Source organism: Argopecten irradians, chromosome 12 (assembly GCF_041381155.1).
Source record: "Argopecten irradians isolate NY chromosome 12, Ai_NY, whole genome shotgun sequence".
Classification (NCBI taxonomy): Eukaryota; Metazoa; Mollusca; class Bivalvia; order Pectinida; family Pectinidae; genus Argopecten; species Argopecten irradians.
In genome coordinates this window covers 12,107,046-12,124,384 of record NC_091145.1, presented here as the reverse complement: position 1 = coordinate 12,124,384, position 17,339 = coordinate 12,107,046, and the positions used below count along the sequence as shown (strand labels likewise).

The 17,339-nt window shown below is 36.0% G+C and overlaps 2 protein-coding genes across 5 annotated transcripts; one reads left to right on the top strand and one right to left on the bottom strand.

Annotated features, from left to right (window-relative positions):
- The first annotated feature begins 1,249 nt into the window (after window positions 1–1,249).
- LOC138335924 (uncharacterized) lies at window positions 1,250–2,027 on the top strand. The gene has a single exon (XM_069285115.1). It carries the CDS (start codon window positions 1,312–1,314, stop codon window positions 1,951–1,953), a length of 642 nt encoding a protein of 213 aa, XP_069141216.1. The 5' UTR covers window positions 1,250–1,311; the 3' UTR covers window positions 1,954–2,027.
- Window positions 2,028–10,887: 8,860 nt separating this feature from the next.
- LOC138336192 (26S proteasome non-ATPase regulatory subunit 10-like) lies at window positions 10,888–17,336 on the bottom strand. 4 transcript variants are annotated; one of them, XM_069285539.1, is made up of 6 exons: window positions 17,198–17,322; window positions 16,575–16,690; window positions 15,701–15,905; window positions 15,253–15,410; window positions 13,403–13,602; window positions 10,888–13,129 (listed from the first exon to the last, which is right to left on the bottom strand). In XM_069285539.1, the coding sequence occupies exons 3-6, from the start codon at window positions 15,843–15,845 to the stop codon at window positions 12,619–12,621; spliced, it is 1,014 nt and encodes a 337-aa protein (XP_069141640.1). In that variant the 5' UTR covers window positions 15,846–15,905; window positions 16,575–16,690; window positions 17,198–17,322; the 3' UTR covers window positions 10,888–12,618. The 4 variants fall into 4 exon arrangements, with proteins under 4 accessions (XP_069141640.1, XP_069141638.1, XP_069141641.1 ...); XM_069285537.1 differs by lacking the exon at window positions 16,575–16,690 and having other exon boundaries at window positions 17,198–17,336; XM_069285540.1 differs by lacking the exon at window positions 16,575–16,690 and having other exon boundaries at window positions 15,701–15,901; window positions 17,198–17,334.
- Between the last annotated feature and the right edge of the window lie 3 nt (window positions 17,337–17,339).

Sequence of the window (17,339 nt, the reverse complement as noted above, 5' to 3'; positions counted from 1 at the left end):
AGAAATTAATGAAAGAAATGCGTGATTAATTTTTTTTAATTTTCCCATGGTTACTACTTCGCGACATGTCTTTGAAACAGAAACAATATGTTTTTTAGTATTCAAGAAGGAAATTTGTTTAAAGTTTTCTGTGCCATACTAGGCGAACATTTTGACGAAATTTTTTTCTCGGCAATTTTTCTTGAAAACCATGAGGTTTTATGAATTAAGCTGCAAAAATTGAATGAACAGACAAACATGTTTGATGTCTTATAAACTTTACTTTCACCACATACTTTATGCACTGACAACAAACTTGTTTTTATGCCTTATGTATATTAAGTTGGACACATACCTACAAAAATCAGTTTGCAATTACAAATAACAAATTGCAAACCACACCTTAGCTTCTTGGTCTGACCATATGTACTCATTTCACTACACTGTAAATGTAAATGCATTTCAGTTCAACGTATGTTCTGGTACAAATATAGAAACTTTTCCAGTCTTAAATACATTTTCAATGCAAATTTTATAGCTTTGTTATATATTATCGCCATTTTGTCAATATCCAATGTGAGTGATGAATACTAAAGCAAACGTAAGCACTTCATATAACGACTTCATTCAATTATTCAAATACAGTGTATGTATCTGTGTAGAGACCAACCAACTAAATGCGTTTATATAGTCCACAGTGTTTATGATTAAAGTTTTATGATTAATCATTAAAACAGATGAGTATTAGTTAGCCATTGTGTTCTAATTAAAGTTTATGTTTTTATATAACACAAGATAGAAAAAAGATCGCGTCCTTCAGTTGAAACTCCAACAAGGTTAGCCATTTTGAAATAGTGCGCATTTTAGGTGAACAGTATCAATCTGAATTCTCAAATTCAAATCATTGTTACCTAGGACTAATTACCTGTCAAAACATTTTTACTTTTGAAATTCATAATTAACCAGGAAACAAGTGGTCGGGTCAGAACTCTAGTCTGGGCTTAGTCTTTTATACACACTGACAGAGACCATTTCGAAGGCCTATTTTTATTTTGAATGTTTCCTGTATCTTGTACATTCAAAAGTGTCAAAGTCAGATCATCAGATCATGATCTCGTGTCAAGGTCAGATCATGCTGCGTTCAGAGTATAATTAAAAGTAGCATCATCAAAATACCATTAATATTGACCAAAGGTGTTAATTCTATACAATAATTCTTTTTTTAAAAGATGTTTACTCGTAACTGACGTAACATTCAGTATGCTTGTGCTTTAAACAATTATTCCTATAATCATAATTGTTATTTTTCAGACGTATGGTGAATTCATCAGAATGTCAAAAGGAAGGTATATTGTGACATACTACGAATCTGCTGATCGTAAAAAGCCAGCGGTATTTTGTACAACCGATGACTTGAGCAGAGCTGAGAAAATTTTCAAAGAGAATGCAGAAAGGAAGATCCATAGCACTGTGCTGTACGACAGACAGAAAGACAAGGTAGTGAAAATCGCTATCGAAGGGGAACCGAAACAGCTTTCACTTGCTATAGAGCTGGCGAGGGGAAACAACAAAAATGCGCCCAAAAGTAAAATTAATGAAGAGGAAGCAATGCAAGGACTTGCAAGCTTAGCATCTGCGTTAATGGGCAATAGCGTTCCTGGCCTGAGTTACGCTGTCGATGCGCATTTCATGGGACCATACTATGCTATGAAAGGCGACGGTGTCAGTGCTGTCAAGGCATGCGCTGGCATGTTTGGTGGTCTCTCTGGAACAGTACTAGGTCTTCTTGCAGGTCCAGTAGGGGCAGTGGCAGGAGGCATAGCTGGGGCAGCAATTGCATCTGAAGCTACAGGTCAACTATTCAAGGCTTTTGACCATCCAGACAAATGTGGGAAGTGCAAAGGCACGGGACTGGTTGAGGATTACCGCACGTGCAAGAAGTGTGACGGTCACGGGTACACTAACAACAAGTAAAAGAGCATGTTACGGTTCAATGCGTGTATATATCTATAGATGAATTCTCCACATCATATTATATTCTTTTTCAAAGCAACAAGAAATAAAGAAATTTGACAACTATAACAAAGTATAAGAAAATGCTACGGTTCAACGAGTGTTTATATATACAAATAAAGAAAGTTTTATAATTGTCTCACATTTCTTCAAAGTTCTTTCTTCAATACAACACTATCTTTTCTTATTTCATGCTAAAATGGGTTAGTATACAATCGCAATTACAATATCGGATATAACCAAGCAGACTGCAGTTTAATCCGTCAATTGTACTTATCAATTAAAGTGACTCACTTTCGTTTCACTCTGTCAGCACTGTGTGCGAGAGACGAAGGGAAGTTACTCTGAGTTATGAATTTATGATAGAGTACACATTTTACACAAACATATTCCATTGTATAAATTCTATGGCTATGATTTATTTGTAATCATGATGAGACATAATACAGAATTACAAAATATGCATGCTATTTTATTTTATAAAGAATGGGAATGGTTGCAATGCAGATAGTGATGCTATGTTATTGTGCTAGCAGTTGCCTGAATAGAAAAACAAGTACAATATATTTTTAGTACTTTATAATTGCTGCTATACTCTAATTCATCTACATTTGTATCTGGTTTGAACGGTTTCTGTCATCTCGCATGGTTGCATTTGCGGGGTGTCAACGCGACATTGCGGCAAAGGTAATCCACCAATGCGACAACGTAACAAAATAAGGACAACAATGCGACAGAACAGAACATTTATCGCATTGACACCGCCCGCTAATGCGACAATACATGCGCAAAATAGACATCAGCCATCGTGTATACTGTAGAACCTTAAATGAGATTTATGTGTCACCTTGACAGACTCTGGACGTAAGTTGATGGTAAGAATATCCAGTGTCCTTTAAAGGCCCACTACCGTTCCGACACATGAATTAAAAGTTTCTTAAAAACAATAATAACATCAGAAATATATTTATTGATGGCCTAAGACGAGGCTACAACAGCAAAAAATGCTTCTCAATCTATATCAACCGTAAATATTCATTTCGCATTTTCGTTGTCCAGTGCAGTGGTAGTCAACTGTTGCGTGGTAATGAAGACGACAGCGGGAATCTTAAACGATCCACGAAATAATTGAACTAATAACTTTTGCGACTCTACAGAATTATCAATCTAGTTTTACTTTCCCATTTTAAATATCAATACTAATGATAATCATGATCTGCATTATGAGCCAATAAATGCATCGTAGACTTGGTGTAGTAATATCTATAAAAATGGATGTGAGCCTTGTTTACTGACACCACGTTAGTCCGCGCGGGAAAATTGACATTGTAGTTGAATGACCAACGGGCGCTATTCTATTTATCTGTCACCCGGATTGCATTTATGTCTCCAATAAATGCAATCTAACATCCCTTTAATTGTTAAATAACCCCTAGAGTGCCTTTAATTCACAGAGCAGCATATCCCCCTTTCTCAACGTTTTGGTGAACGATTCTGTTCATCAAAGAATCAGTTTTGATTTTCAAACTACTTAACCTTAGTACATGTATATAGACATGAGAAAATGCATCCTTGGTCCCTGAAGTAAATCGCATTGACGTTTAGTTTCCCCTGGTTACGTACATACTGCACATTTTAATATTCATATAGATACTCATAATTTGCGCACTAATGAACAGAAATTATGGTACGGGCAACCAAAAATAGTATATCATAACAGCTCAGATGGTTACACTTATATATCAAAGGAGTATCTGCTCTGATTGGACAGAATGTTCGCCTCATCGTCTAGCGCAACCAATCAAATTGTGAGGATTATTCATGATACCGTAGCAAATGCCCAAATAAAACTAATAAAGTTTTTGGTTGATAACACCAATATTTATGACATGTATGAACCATGATACTTGATAATTGACTTTTACTATAACCTAAATTAAGCTACTTATAATTGAAGACGACTGAGCTTGTTTAACTGACAATCACCATTAGTAACATTTCGAGAAACATAAACCTCGTTCTTGTAAACAAAGAATAATGATGTAAATTATACCTACATAGAATAAGTCAATAATACATAAACAGTACCTGTTACGTAGTTTACTATTTTTACTGCTGTAGATGCACACTTAACCTACATAATTAAAATATGCACTGTGGGTGTTTTTCATTTATCAAATTACTAAAGACAAAGGAACAATTTTTCTGTGTGTTGAAGATACGATTTACCAAAAAATACAAATAAACTTGTACAAATTTATGACTGGACTGGAACAGAGTATTGTAATATTGAATATAACAGTAATTTTCTGCTATCTAGCAAATACATGTTTCATTTAGAAATAATAAAGTATGTACTGAAAACCCATTAACTACTACTACAAAACTCAGCAAGATAAACATATGAATGAAAAATAGGTTGTATACATGGGTTATTTTATTATACAACTGCTTGCGAACAATTGAAGGAAAATAACTCGTACCATCTTTACACTAAAGAAAGAGTAAACAAAGAGTAGTCACCCCTGGATAGAAAATTAAACTTTGCCAGGAAAGGTTTTCAAGTTCTACAAAAGTTATGATAGTAATGACTATCTCAGCTTGAATTAGTTTATTCTACATTTACTGAGACGAACATTATATCATTAAATCAGTAATGCACAACAACTGAAATATACGGGAATTCCGGTTTATGTAAATGTACGACCTATTTATGAATCACAATAGAAATTGAAACGAGATAATCGTTAACATACAAGTACAGCATTAATACGTTGAAGAATGTCACTATTATGTCCGAGAACTGTGGCACACTGGCGCGAGACAAACTTAAATCAAAACATGAACTAAAGCATGACCGCAGCCTTGACCGCACGCAAACAACATAGCGTAGCGAACAGATACAGATAAACATGCCACATTATCTTATTAACATGTATTAACATAACTCGACAATAAAACACGGCGTAATGCGTTGATGTAGGAGTCTGTATCTTACCAAAGAGGCAGCAAGTGACCTCGTTTAGGTAACGTCTGTGACAACAAGTAAGACACGTAAAGATGACCCTGTAATGCTTCACACGACACCACCTTCGTTTTAGCTTGAACAATCTAAAATAGTCTACGCCGACGCAAGTGAATGGAGGTTCGTCAGGCGGTCTTCTGACACGTCGGACATTTTCTGTTCTCCAACTCGTGACCTTTGACTCTGTCAGGTAACAAACACACTTAGATAGCACACTTCGATTATTCGAATAGCAGATGGTGCATTAAATAGCCAGTATTTCTCACGCAGGCAGGACAACATGTGGTTTCTTCCTCCATGCTGAAGTCTTTTGTGAACTTATTTTAGTATAATCTTAGAAACATGACTATCCTTAGGGAGGAAAACTGGATGTTTAGATTCTGTTGACATACTTGACCGATCCAAACGACCTCCGACACGTAGAAGACTCTCCTGTAACATAGGATCTAGTTTGCGTATGTAACTATTTCGTTCCAGATGCACGATCATCTGGTATTCTATCGGGCTCTTAGCGACATCTCCATCCTCCCACGACACACATCTCAGAAAGCTTGTATCCTCTGGTTTCACCCGGACTTGATAGAACATACCGTCAATGTCTCCCATTACTACTAAGTCTTCTTATCTAAACCGTAGGAGGTTACCTACAAAGGCACTGGTCAAGTTTATACCCTGCAATAATTGTTCGTTGAATGAAATCCCCGGACTATCAAACACGACTCGAAGTTTTTCTTTTTGGGATGAAACACACCGTGACATGGCAAGTACCACACCTTTCCATCCTCCTTCTTTCCCTCGGAACCAACCTTGCGAGCATAGCCTTCATCAATAATTTTGTCCAGGAACTTAGTGTACTCAGCTTGAAAGGCTTCTTCACTGTTGAGCTGTTTGGCGAGCGATATCAATCTTTGCTCTGCTTGTTTCTTATTATTTGGCATGTGGACGTAACTGACCTTAAACGGTAGGAAATTCCGGAATGCATTCGAGATTAAATTGATCGCAAAATTTATGTACGACCTATTTATGAATCATAATAAGAATTGATACGAGATAATCGTCAACATACAAGAACAGCATTATTTTGTTGAAGAATGGCAATATATGTCCAAGAACTGTGGCACACTGGCGCGAGACAAACTTGAATCAAAACATTTACTCAAGCATGACCGCAGCCTTGAAAGCACTTAAACATAGCGTAGCGAACAGATAACAGCCATATTATCTTATAACATATATTAACATAACTCGAAATTATTTTACAAATGAGAGTATACGTAACAGCTATAAGTAAACATATGCAATTGAGAGTATAATCACCCAGATCAGTACAGTGAATTTAAATCTCTTCAAACGTTGTTCATGCAAATTCTTCTTCTTTACACGAGGTAGAGCCTCGTTTTCGTATAATCTGCAATGACGTCAGATAAAACCTTGGCGCTGAATATAAAAAATAACATAAATAGTAGTCCTACTTATAAGGAGATTCAACATGTGTATTAAGTGCACAATCATATTGATATTTGCATGTATATATCTAACACCGGAGGTTCGTAATATCTACGTATACAACAGTACCAAGCAGGGAGTCGGACGTCGCAGCAAGTACAGTTGGTAAGTATCATAAAAGTTAATCATAATAATATTAACACCGATTTATTTAAAAAAAACTCTCTTTCGAGAGTGCGATTAACTTTCGCAAATTTCACTATCCAAGAAAATTCGTGAAAGTTTATCTATTGGAATTAACAACTACATTATGTATGTATATCATTGATGCTGATAGGGCTTTCCACATATATTTTTAAACCTGTCAAAGATTATATTCGCGAACTTGGGTTTTGAAATAGAAATCGCGAAATATTATTAATAGTAGCTACGAAAGAAAGTACAGTACAGTAGTAGGATCTGTTCGTTGTATCAATATTTATCGTTTTTATATTGCAAAAATATGAATAGATTGGTACAGTAAGTATCCGAATCTCCGCGCACAATATTAATGTAGAAAAGGGTCTGTATCAAAATATACCACAACATTTAACGATGTGTTCTTTGTGTTATTTTAATGAGGTTGAAGATGTATTCATTTTGTTTTCAAATGTCCATGTTACTCTGATATCCGTAAAAAAATTATGAAAAGAATTTCAAAAAAAAAAACCGAGTAGACTACAAAATGTAAATAAATTAGACAACTTTGCAAAATAACTCAAAGCTGCTAACGCAAGACAATTGTTATTAATTAATAAGTTATAATATTCCTAGTGCAGTACAATCTGTGTTTATGTTTGTATTTTATGGTATATCATGAATGTTATGAAATTATCTATATATGTATAACATTAATTGATAAGCTCGCAGACTCGAAGTAAATATTTTTTTTAATTTTGTAACATACAATTGTACAATACACACAACACCACGACGTTCTAATGTAAGAAAACTTTTTCGCCGTTACTTAAGTTCGCGATTTCCATTTCACAACAGGTTCGCAAAGATTATCATTCGTGGATTTAATTTCTTGGATCGAGGATTTCTTGAAATGAAATCGCACGTATAAGAAAGTTGGTTTAGAATATATAATATGATTTGTTGGTAGAATAAAGCCAGATTTACATTTCTCTGTCGTTATATTACATCAATGCATTGACTGAGATTCACATCAAAGAAAGAAATGAAAGATTTTATATTACAATGAAAGCAATAACAGGAAAAATATCATTTCGCTATTATCTACGTGCAAAATACTTTCGCGCAGGTCGCCAGTGATCAAATTCAATTTGCGAAAGTTTTGCCAGCGTTATTTCTTCATCCAATTTAAGTGACTAATACTAAAGCAAGCGTGAACACTTTAGCGACTCCATTCAAGAATTTTCGTATATAGTGTATCGTTGTATCTTGTATTTTTAAAGGTGTCAGGATCAGATCAGGATCTCGTTAAGTACGTTCAGAGTATGATCTACGGTACCATTATCAAATTACCATTAGTATTAAAGGTTGATCAAAGGTGTTAAAAATAATCAACGTTTTTTTTATATATTGTAAATGTCGTTATATACAGTATTATGAAATATATAAATATTTTTCTTTCTTTTAAAACAAATATTCCTAAAATGATAATTGTTATTTTTCAGACGTTTCTTGAATTCACCAGAATGTCAAAAGGAAGATATATTGTGACATACTTCGAATCTGATGATCATAAATACCCAGCAGTATTATGTACAACCGACGACTTGAGCAGAGCTGAGAAAATGTTCAAAGAGAAGGCAGAAAGGAAGATCCACAGCACTGTGCTGTACGACCGACAGAATGACAAGGTAGAAAAATTCGCCATCGAAGGGGAACCGAAACAGCTTTCGCTTGCCATAGAGCTGGCGAGGGGAAACAACAAAAATACGCCCAAAAAGAAAGAAAACGAAGAGGAAGCAATGCAAGAACTTGCTGCTTTAGCAGAAGCGTTATTGGGAAATTGCGTTCCTGGCCTGAGCCATGCTGTCGAGGCGCATTTTATGGGACCATACTATGCTATGAAAGGCGACGGTGTCAGTGCTGTCAAGGCATGTGCTGGCATGTTTGGTGGTCTCTCTGGAACAGTACTAGGTCTTCTTGCAGGTCCAGCAGGGGCAGTGGCAGGAGGCGTAGCTGGAGCAGCAATTGCATCTGAAGCTACCGGTAGACTATTCAAGGCTTTTGACCACCCAAACAAATGTAAGAAGTGTAAAGGCACGGGAATGGTTGAGGACTACCGCCCGTGTAAGACGTGTGATGGTTACGGGTACACCAAGTAAAAGAACATGTTACAGTTCAACGATTTTACGGTTCAACGCGTGATCTATATATAAATAAATTTGATGGGTTCATACACAATTGCAATTAAAATCTTGGAATTACACAAAGGGCTGTTGTTTTATATATGCGTCTTGTGCGTTTTCGTAGCTAATACACCATGCTATATATGTAGGTGTTATTATCCAAAGTATGGTAGAATAAACAAGCTTATATCATCCGATCTCCTAAGGAACATTTGTAATGTCCCACTTTTATCCAGCGTTCATTAATACAACTCGAGGTAGGTGTATGCACACCTTCCAATCCTATGTTAAACTGAGCGGATGTCGCATCCCTTTCTTATCTTATATAGTGTCACCAATAATCATTTTGGCTGCAAAAATTGCATGACTACTTTTCTGTCAAATTCGATATTTTGACAATTCTAACATGAAACCAGTAACCAAAATATAAAGAATTTTCAATAATCATAATGGCATTTTGAAAATAAAGGGCCGATGGCCAAAAAGTATCCCCAACAAAATTCAAGTTTTTTTTTCACTTTGTACTACAAGTTTAGAGGTATAGTACGATGATACGTTTTTTTAATCATTACGTAGTGTCTAACATAAATCCATCATACGTTTCTCAATGTGTAAACCTTTTATTAGAATACACCTCGTCAACTCATATAATGTTTAACCAAGACGGAAATGAAACCAGAGGACGCACGACTGAACCGCGGTGCATATCCTGAAACCTCCCGGTTTGTAGGTTATAACCGTGCACGTGGCTTAAAATGCACGTGATAACACCATGTTTAATCAATAGATTATGTACATACAATAACACATATACGTTCTGCCAGCGTATACGTATGTAGTTACCAATCCATGTAAAAATCTATGACTAGGAAATGTTTCAGACAGACGGACATCGGACGCGTGCCATGATTTAAACTCAGAAATATTGATGGAGATTCACTTTCACCGTCCACCTGATTTGTGAATGTAACGATACTATTGTTATTGTATGGGTCAATGAATTTGTAAATATTTCAAAAGTGTCTAGAAATAACAGTTTTCAGTTAAAGCGCGAAAATAGCTAAAATAAACCATCCACCAAATTAAACGACAGTAGTAATAACCTTGATACATTATCTTCAGATTTCCCTATCATAGACATAGATAATGAGAGGAAAATTAAAAACCAACAATTTTTGCATGTAGCCAGCTTCCTGGCTAATTTGCTAATAGTTTTTTTTTTATAGATTTTTAGCATAACCAACTATTTTGGTGACAATTGATTATCATTCATCTCATCAATGGAATAAGGGCTAGGCCAAATATCTGTCTCTTTACTTTTTGGTTATATAGAGGTAGATCTAGTCATTTAGAGATTTTGACATTTTTGATCCCCATGTCCTTAAAGGTCTTCATAGTACTTCAATCAGCATGCCTTGAATTCAGTATCAGTTTTCTGGACAGTGTGGGCATTACGAAAATGGTAAATGTATTTCTTTCTTCAAATCAACAGAATTTCAAATAAGATGGTTGACCTGAAAAAGTATATACAACATGTAGACTGTATGTAAAACAATATATGAACAGACTGAAAACGAAGACTTATAAAAAAACAGTATCTGTAAGTGAACCATATATTATGTTTATCAGTCATAATAAAAATGATACCTAGATAAGGTCATCAATATACCAGAGCCTAGGAAAAGTTAGGGCTAATGGCCAAAGGGTGTTCCTAACAAGATTCATATATGTTACCTCTTATACTACTTCAACAATGTTAGAGGTATAGAACGACGAGACATTTTTGAATCATTACATCATGTCTAACTTTACCTATCAGAGTTCCTCAATATCGTATGTACATTGTACTTCCTTTGTTTGAGTTCACTTCGTCAACACCTAAAATGTTTAATGATAACGGAAATGGAACTAGAGGACGCATGACTGAACCGCGGTGCATATCCGGTTTGAAAGTTGAAACCGTCCACGTGGCTGAAAATACACGTGATGACACCAGTTTTTATCAATATAAATTAAAGAGTGATTTACACTTAATACACGTGCATACAGTAGCACATATTCGTCCTGTTAGAGTGTTTGTCATCCTAACATTGGTGTCGTGGAGTCTGTTTTTAAAAGGGAGTTATAATCAAGTTAACCTAAAGAAACTCTTTTTATGAATTTTGATGTTTTATTACGTTCTCTAGATTTGTACAACATAACAACAAATATAAAATACTTCAAAAACAACCGCTAGCCAGCTAGAGTTAACATCAACAATTAAAACAAGAGGCCTTTTTGGCCTATATCGCTCACCTGTTCCAGACCAAGAACACAGGCTACCCAACGTGAAGGCTTTGAACTTAATCTATTTATTTCTACAGAAGGATTTTAAAGAATTTGTTACATTTCCCATATTTGGGCCAATCCCTCAGGCCCATTGGGGATCATTTATTCAAAATTGGTTCAACTTCATCCAAGGAAGATTCAGACGAAATTGGAACTAATTAGACCAAATCCATTAAGCCGTTCATGACTAGTACGAATATTTGTGAAAAGTTGACGGACAGACGACAGACGCTGCGCCATAACATAAGCTCACCCACCCTTGGGGCCAGGTGAGCTTACAATATCAGATTCTATAACAAGAGACCCAGTGGGCCTGTATCACTCATTTGGCTTGATATGTACCATTATTGGACCCTACTCTTTCTCCCTCAAGCAAGAACAGAGCCAACCTTTATACAAACTCTGTTCCCATCCTCCCAAGGATGCGTCTAACCTAATCTTGTTAACCCATGCAGAATTCTATGAATAGAAGCGATTTAAATGCTTTATCACTGTTTAACCTGATTGGGTCCTGCCCCTCCTGTCCCAATGTTTAAATACATTATAACCCTTAGCGTTTTGGATAAAATGCCAATATTTTTTTTTTTTTTTGCCAATTTTTTTTTTTTTTTTTTTACAAATTTCAGCATAAGCAACTGTTTTGGCGAAAATCGATAATCATTCATCTCAATAACAAGCGCTAAGTAAAATATGTATATGGCCTCTTTGTCTATTGGTTAACATACAGGAAGCATTTAGAGATTTTTACATATTTGATCCCTATGACCTTGTAGTTGTTCATGGTTCCTCAATCAGCATGTCATATATGCATTACCTGATTTCTGGACATTGTAGGCATTAAGTAAGTTGAAAGTGGTTTTTTTTCAAATTAACAGCATTTCAAATAACATGTTAGACCTGAAAATGTATGTATGTAAAACAGTATATAAACATATTTAAAACAGTACCTGTACGTAAATCATACATAAAGTATAAAGTAATAAGACAAGGTCAATATACCAGAGCCTAACTCAATTGGTTTTCTACTAGTTCTAAAATATAGAACTTCTGATCGCTCAATTTGTTGCTCTTATGCTTCTGGAAGCTCTTCCATCTATGAGGCGGAAGATCTTATGGGAAGACTTCTCTTATCAAAAGAGTGCAAATTGAGTGGGCCTTCAAAGATATTCTGACAAAATCTTCTTCAAGTTCTTACTTCATGAACATATTATTTATGTAAGTGCTACCCTGCTCATAATAAATAGTTTACATCTAAATCTTCCCGTTCCTAATGAAAGTGTTCAGTTAGAGTCTGTGTTGTGGTTTTCATAAAGATTTCCATCTCTATTGATTGTTTGAACCATATAGCCGGTTGTTTTCACATGACAAAATGTTCACTACAATTTGGACTAAAACAGAAAAAGATTAAACTTCAGCTATTTGACTACATGGGTATACATAATTCATCTCATTCCCAATATTTTCTCAGTAAATTATATCAGAAACAACCCACTGCAGAAGCTGTGTCGGAAGACCAGTTTTGGGAGTGGAACTTTTAAGGTCGTCTTTAAACCACTTCCTCAGATAGACCCGAGTCATCTCTTTCAAAGTGAGAGGATTGTTGCAACGATAACGAATATAATCCATGAGTTCTGGTTGTTTCTCTTCAAGTACCAGAAATGAGCAGGTCATGAAAGACCTGTCCTTCTGTAAGCAGTAACCTTCTGAGAGTAAATACTTTATCATCTTGTAACTCCCCCTAGAACAAGCGATACTCATGGCGGAGCTGTACCTATGTTTCTCCATTTCGCAGTTATAATTCACAAGTGTCCGGCAATGTTTCACTCGCTCCTCCTGAACAGCTATGATGAAAGGCGTTTCTCCACAGTTGTTGTATTTATCAATTTCTGCTCCATTTTCCACCAGAAGCTTGATAATACGAGGAGATGATATTTGTACAGCATAGTGAAGAGCAGACTCGCCTTCAGATGTCACTCTGAAATGGAAAGAGTTTTGGTAAAATTAAATACAAGTCAAATGGCAACAGCAACTGTGTACTTTATCCAGTTAGAATTTGACAAAAGTAGAAAGGACACATCTGTATATTGTGTAGTTTACATGTTAGTCAGAGAAATGTGACAACTGTATTTTTTGGACAAGTTATTTGTTGTCATTCTATAGCAAGGAATCCTAGAAGGTTTTAAATATAGTGTGTAAAGGAGAATAACTCCTGGTAATTACATACCTACAAGGTGGAAACATTACTTACTTATCGGGAGGTGCTCCGTTTTGTAGGAGTAAGTCAACCACGTCTGTTTGTTCATGCAGGACAGCCAGGTGAAGCGGAGTGTGACCAGTGATACGGTTGCCTTCATTGATACTGATGCCGTGGTCTAATAGTTCCAGGACGGCATCTGTGTTGCCGTGGATCACTGCCTCGTGTATGGGTCGGTCCCCGTGGATGTTGGGCTGCAGGTCATAATACATGTGACATGTCAATTTACAATTAATTTGTTATATACATCAATAAAAGAAAACAAGTTCTTATTTTCAAAACATATCAAATGCGAACATGTTTAAACATTATTATAGTACTGTCTTATGAGAATGACAAATAATATTAGAATACTAAACATTTTAAAATCTCACATCATGGAGAAGTCAAAAGATTTAAAGCCAACTGTTTCGATTATTCAAGTTTGTTTGTTTGTTTATTTGATTAACTAATATCATATTAACAGCCAAGATCATGTAAGGATAGCCTCCCATGTATGCAGTGTGTAGCGTGTGGTGCGAGGTGCGTGTTTTGGGAGACTGCGGTAAGTTCATGTCGTGTCTTCTTGTATAGTGAAACTCTTGCACTTTTTATAGTGCTATATCACTGAAGCATGCTGCCGAAGACACCAAGTAACACATCCCATTCAGTCACATTGGTACTAAATGTATGATACCCATATTTATAGTCTGCCGCTTTAAGCACTAGTCCGATGCCCATGAATAGTAATTTTATAGTAAAGTTATAGTAAATTTATATGGACTAGTGCCCATTGTAATGAACTAGTCCGATTGGACTAGTGGCTCCCCATTTGATTAATATCGTTAAATGCTACATTTACATGTACAAGAGCGGTGGTCAATTGCATTTTTCAACTTATTTTGAGTGCAATCTTTATGCGATTATTTCAGTCCAGATGCATCATTTTGTGAGAATTTGTGTTCAAAAAAGCATCCAGACTGCCATTTGGGTAAAAATTGTAAACTGATCATGACTGAATTTGAAGTTCTGTGAAGCAAAACGGCTGTATATTTTATTTGGACTAGTGATTAAATAGTCGGCTAGTAAAATTTAGGGGTTTACAAGTCCAAATGACTAGCAGCGAAAACAATAAGTATAACAGACTGTATTTACATATAAAAGTCAAGAAGATATATCTAGAATCAGCCACTGTATAATACTAACACAGACGTTTACACAGAACCTAGATGTAGATACATTATTATCATCCACATCCATATAAGCGCCCTTGTCTTTTTGAGTCCTCAACTTTACTTATACCTCAAATTTAATGCAGACTGAAAATATGAAATCTGTGTGGTTTTTTTTTATTGATTTCTATTGCATTAATCATATTAAAGGCTCATTCGGTTCTATTAGGAAGAAGGGAGAAGTTTGTGGGAGCAGTGAGCAGACAGGCAGAGGCGGCATCAGGCTGGATTTGGAGGAAGAGGAACGAGAGATGGAGCGGTCACCAGTAACAGTGCTAGACACACACGGTGATGAGTCAGAGGACATCACTACACAGACGTGAACTAAGCTGTAGCAACAACAAGAATACAACAAGCATGCTGCAGTAACATCAAAGCAGCAGCAAGAGCCGGTCAGTTCATGGCTGGGATTGATCACCCCAGTCGGCGCACCTCTGGAGGACGTCGTGGATTAAGTGCCGAAATGTCTGAGGAAGGAGGACCATCCATCCGATGATGGAACTGGCCAGCATTGGAAGATTTCGATGTATTCAAGGTATATTACATTTTTCAGCGCCCCTTTATTTGTTTTCATTTGTAAGCACCCTTTGACCTTGTTGGATCAAATATGAAAAATGAAAATGGTTATCTCACTTTGTTTTTACTGCAGCCAATCCTGATAAGGGTACGGATGAGCTCCCGGTTCCCTCGGGCACAGGCGTAGAAGAAAGGTGTCTTATCCTCCTTATCTTTGTACTCAATGTCAGCACCACACGCCACAAGTTTTTCTATGAGGACGGGTGATACACCAACTGGAACAAGAATTGTTATACTTAGCCTAGAAAATTTCATTTATATCCGAATTTAAACAAACAAGATATAATTTTAGTGTCCAGATGAACATTAACAAGTTTAAATATCAATTAAAATTTAATTGACTACTGGTAGTTTAATTGGTTTAATATCCTATAACAGCCAGAATTATTTAAGGATGTGCCAGGTTGATGAGCTGTATAAAGGTGGTCAGTACCTGGCACACATCTTAAATTTAAATTAAAAAGTGAGAGATATAACAATTTATTGGATTGTTTACAGAACAGACCTTGTTTACAAGCATATAGAAGAGGAGTGAATTTTCTTGAAGAAACATAGTTGACATCGCATCCTGGCATGACTGCTATCTGTATCAGACTGTCGACATCATTCTTCTTTATAGCAATCAGGATCTGTTTATTCATCCCCTCCATTGGTCATAGTGTTCCCGACCCTTAGGACACTTCTCTGTTCTTTGTTCATCTGTGATCTATCTGTAAAATTTTGATATACATTTACATAGACTAAACCTGCCTATATAATAGGCCAAAAAAAAAGACTAACTCAATAAAGGCAGGTTAAGCCAACTAACATGTACAATGATATGGATAAGCATCCTCAACACATCATGGTTTTGATACACTACACACGTACCACCCCTGGATTTTAAAAACTGCAGGGACTTATTTTGAAGCCATACAATATGTCAGTTATTCGATTCTTCTGATGTACATCAAAGGACCAATCTATCTGACTTATCTGTTGTTGCACCCAGAGCTTTTAGTATTGCTAGCTATAACATGATAGTGATAGCAGCCCATGGAATATTGAGGAAGACTTACATTATTGCAGTGCATAGAAATATGCAACTTCGCTAGCCAAGGGTATTTAGCCCGTTTCTCTTCCTACTACAGGAAGAGAATCGGACTAAATACCCTTGGATAGCGAAGTTGACAAGTATGATGGAAATGGGTTTGACTAAGGTTATAATTTGTAATTTCATTAATTTGTACATAATTTGTAGCTTTGTACATGTATTCATATACATTGTAGATACATTGGAGTAATAATATGTTACAGTAATCAAGGACGTATATGAGAAGGATAAGTCACACTGGGTTTTGGGGAAGTCCAAGGCAGCGCTTTTGTGTTTGTGCACTGACCGTGACGTTGGGCGACGACTGCTTTTCCTTTGATATCCGTCGGCGCAGCCTTTGATGTAGCTTGCGGGTGCGAGGGTTACCGTCTTACTTTCTGAAGTGGGTCGTCATTTCATGAGCTGTCGTATTTTTTAACGAAAATTTAAGACATATCTTTTAAATCTTCCGTTCTTAAAGTAAGTAATAAACGTCGTGAAATTTAATAAACTTTACAGTGGTGTTTCGTTTGACTTGATAAGACAAGTATTATTTGAGAAAAATGGTTTTTATTCCTGGTTCATAGGCGTCTCGCGTGGTGTTTAGTAATGTAAAGAGATAGTCACGAATCCTTCTCACTTATAAATCCTTGCAGTAATTATCAACTTTTTATGACTCACTAACGAGTTACATCGTCTGAACGTATAAGGATGGGAGGTAATTGATGTATATTCAACATTTTTGACGTAAATATAACTTAAATTATTAAAATACCAAACACTGCAAATGTTTTGTGCATATATAAGTACATGTACATGCATTCTGACATTGCACCAGATATGCAATTGCATAATGCATCAAATTGCCTAATTTCAATTAGCTGTTAGATTAAAATCAAAGAGCTAAATCTAATGCATTTCCAAACATACATAACTGAATGTCCCAGAACACATCCTTCTAGCAACTGTCATTTCCACTAGGCTCCTAATTACATCATCGAGCCTCATACAATCATTACAATCTGAGGAAATGTGGAAGAGAATGTCAACAATAATAGGAATCCTTGTTAAA

Coding starts and splice junctions, on each gene's coding strand:
- LOC138335924 (XM_069285115.1), top strand. CDS start 1,312: ATGTCAAAAGGAAGGTATATTGTGACATACTACGAATCTGCTGATCGT.
- LOC138336192 (XM_069285537.1), bottom strand. CDS start 15,845: ATGGAGGGGATGAATAAACAGATCCTGATTGCTATAAAGAAGAATGAT. Junction 13,603..15,252: donor TTGGCTGCAGTAAAAACAAA/GTGAGATAACCA, acceptor TATGACCTGCAG/CCCAACATCCACGGGGACCG. Junction 13,130..13,402: donor AACGGAGCACCTCCCGATAA/GTAAGTAATGTT, acceptor TTTCCATTTCAG/AGTGACATCTGAAGGCGAGT.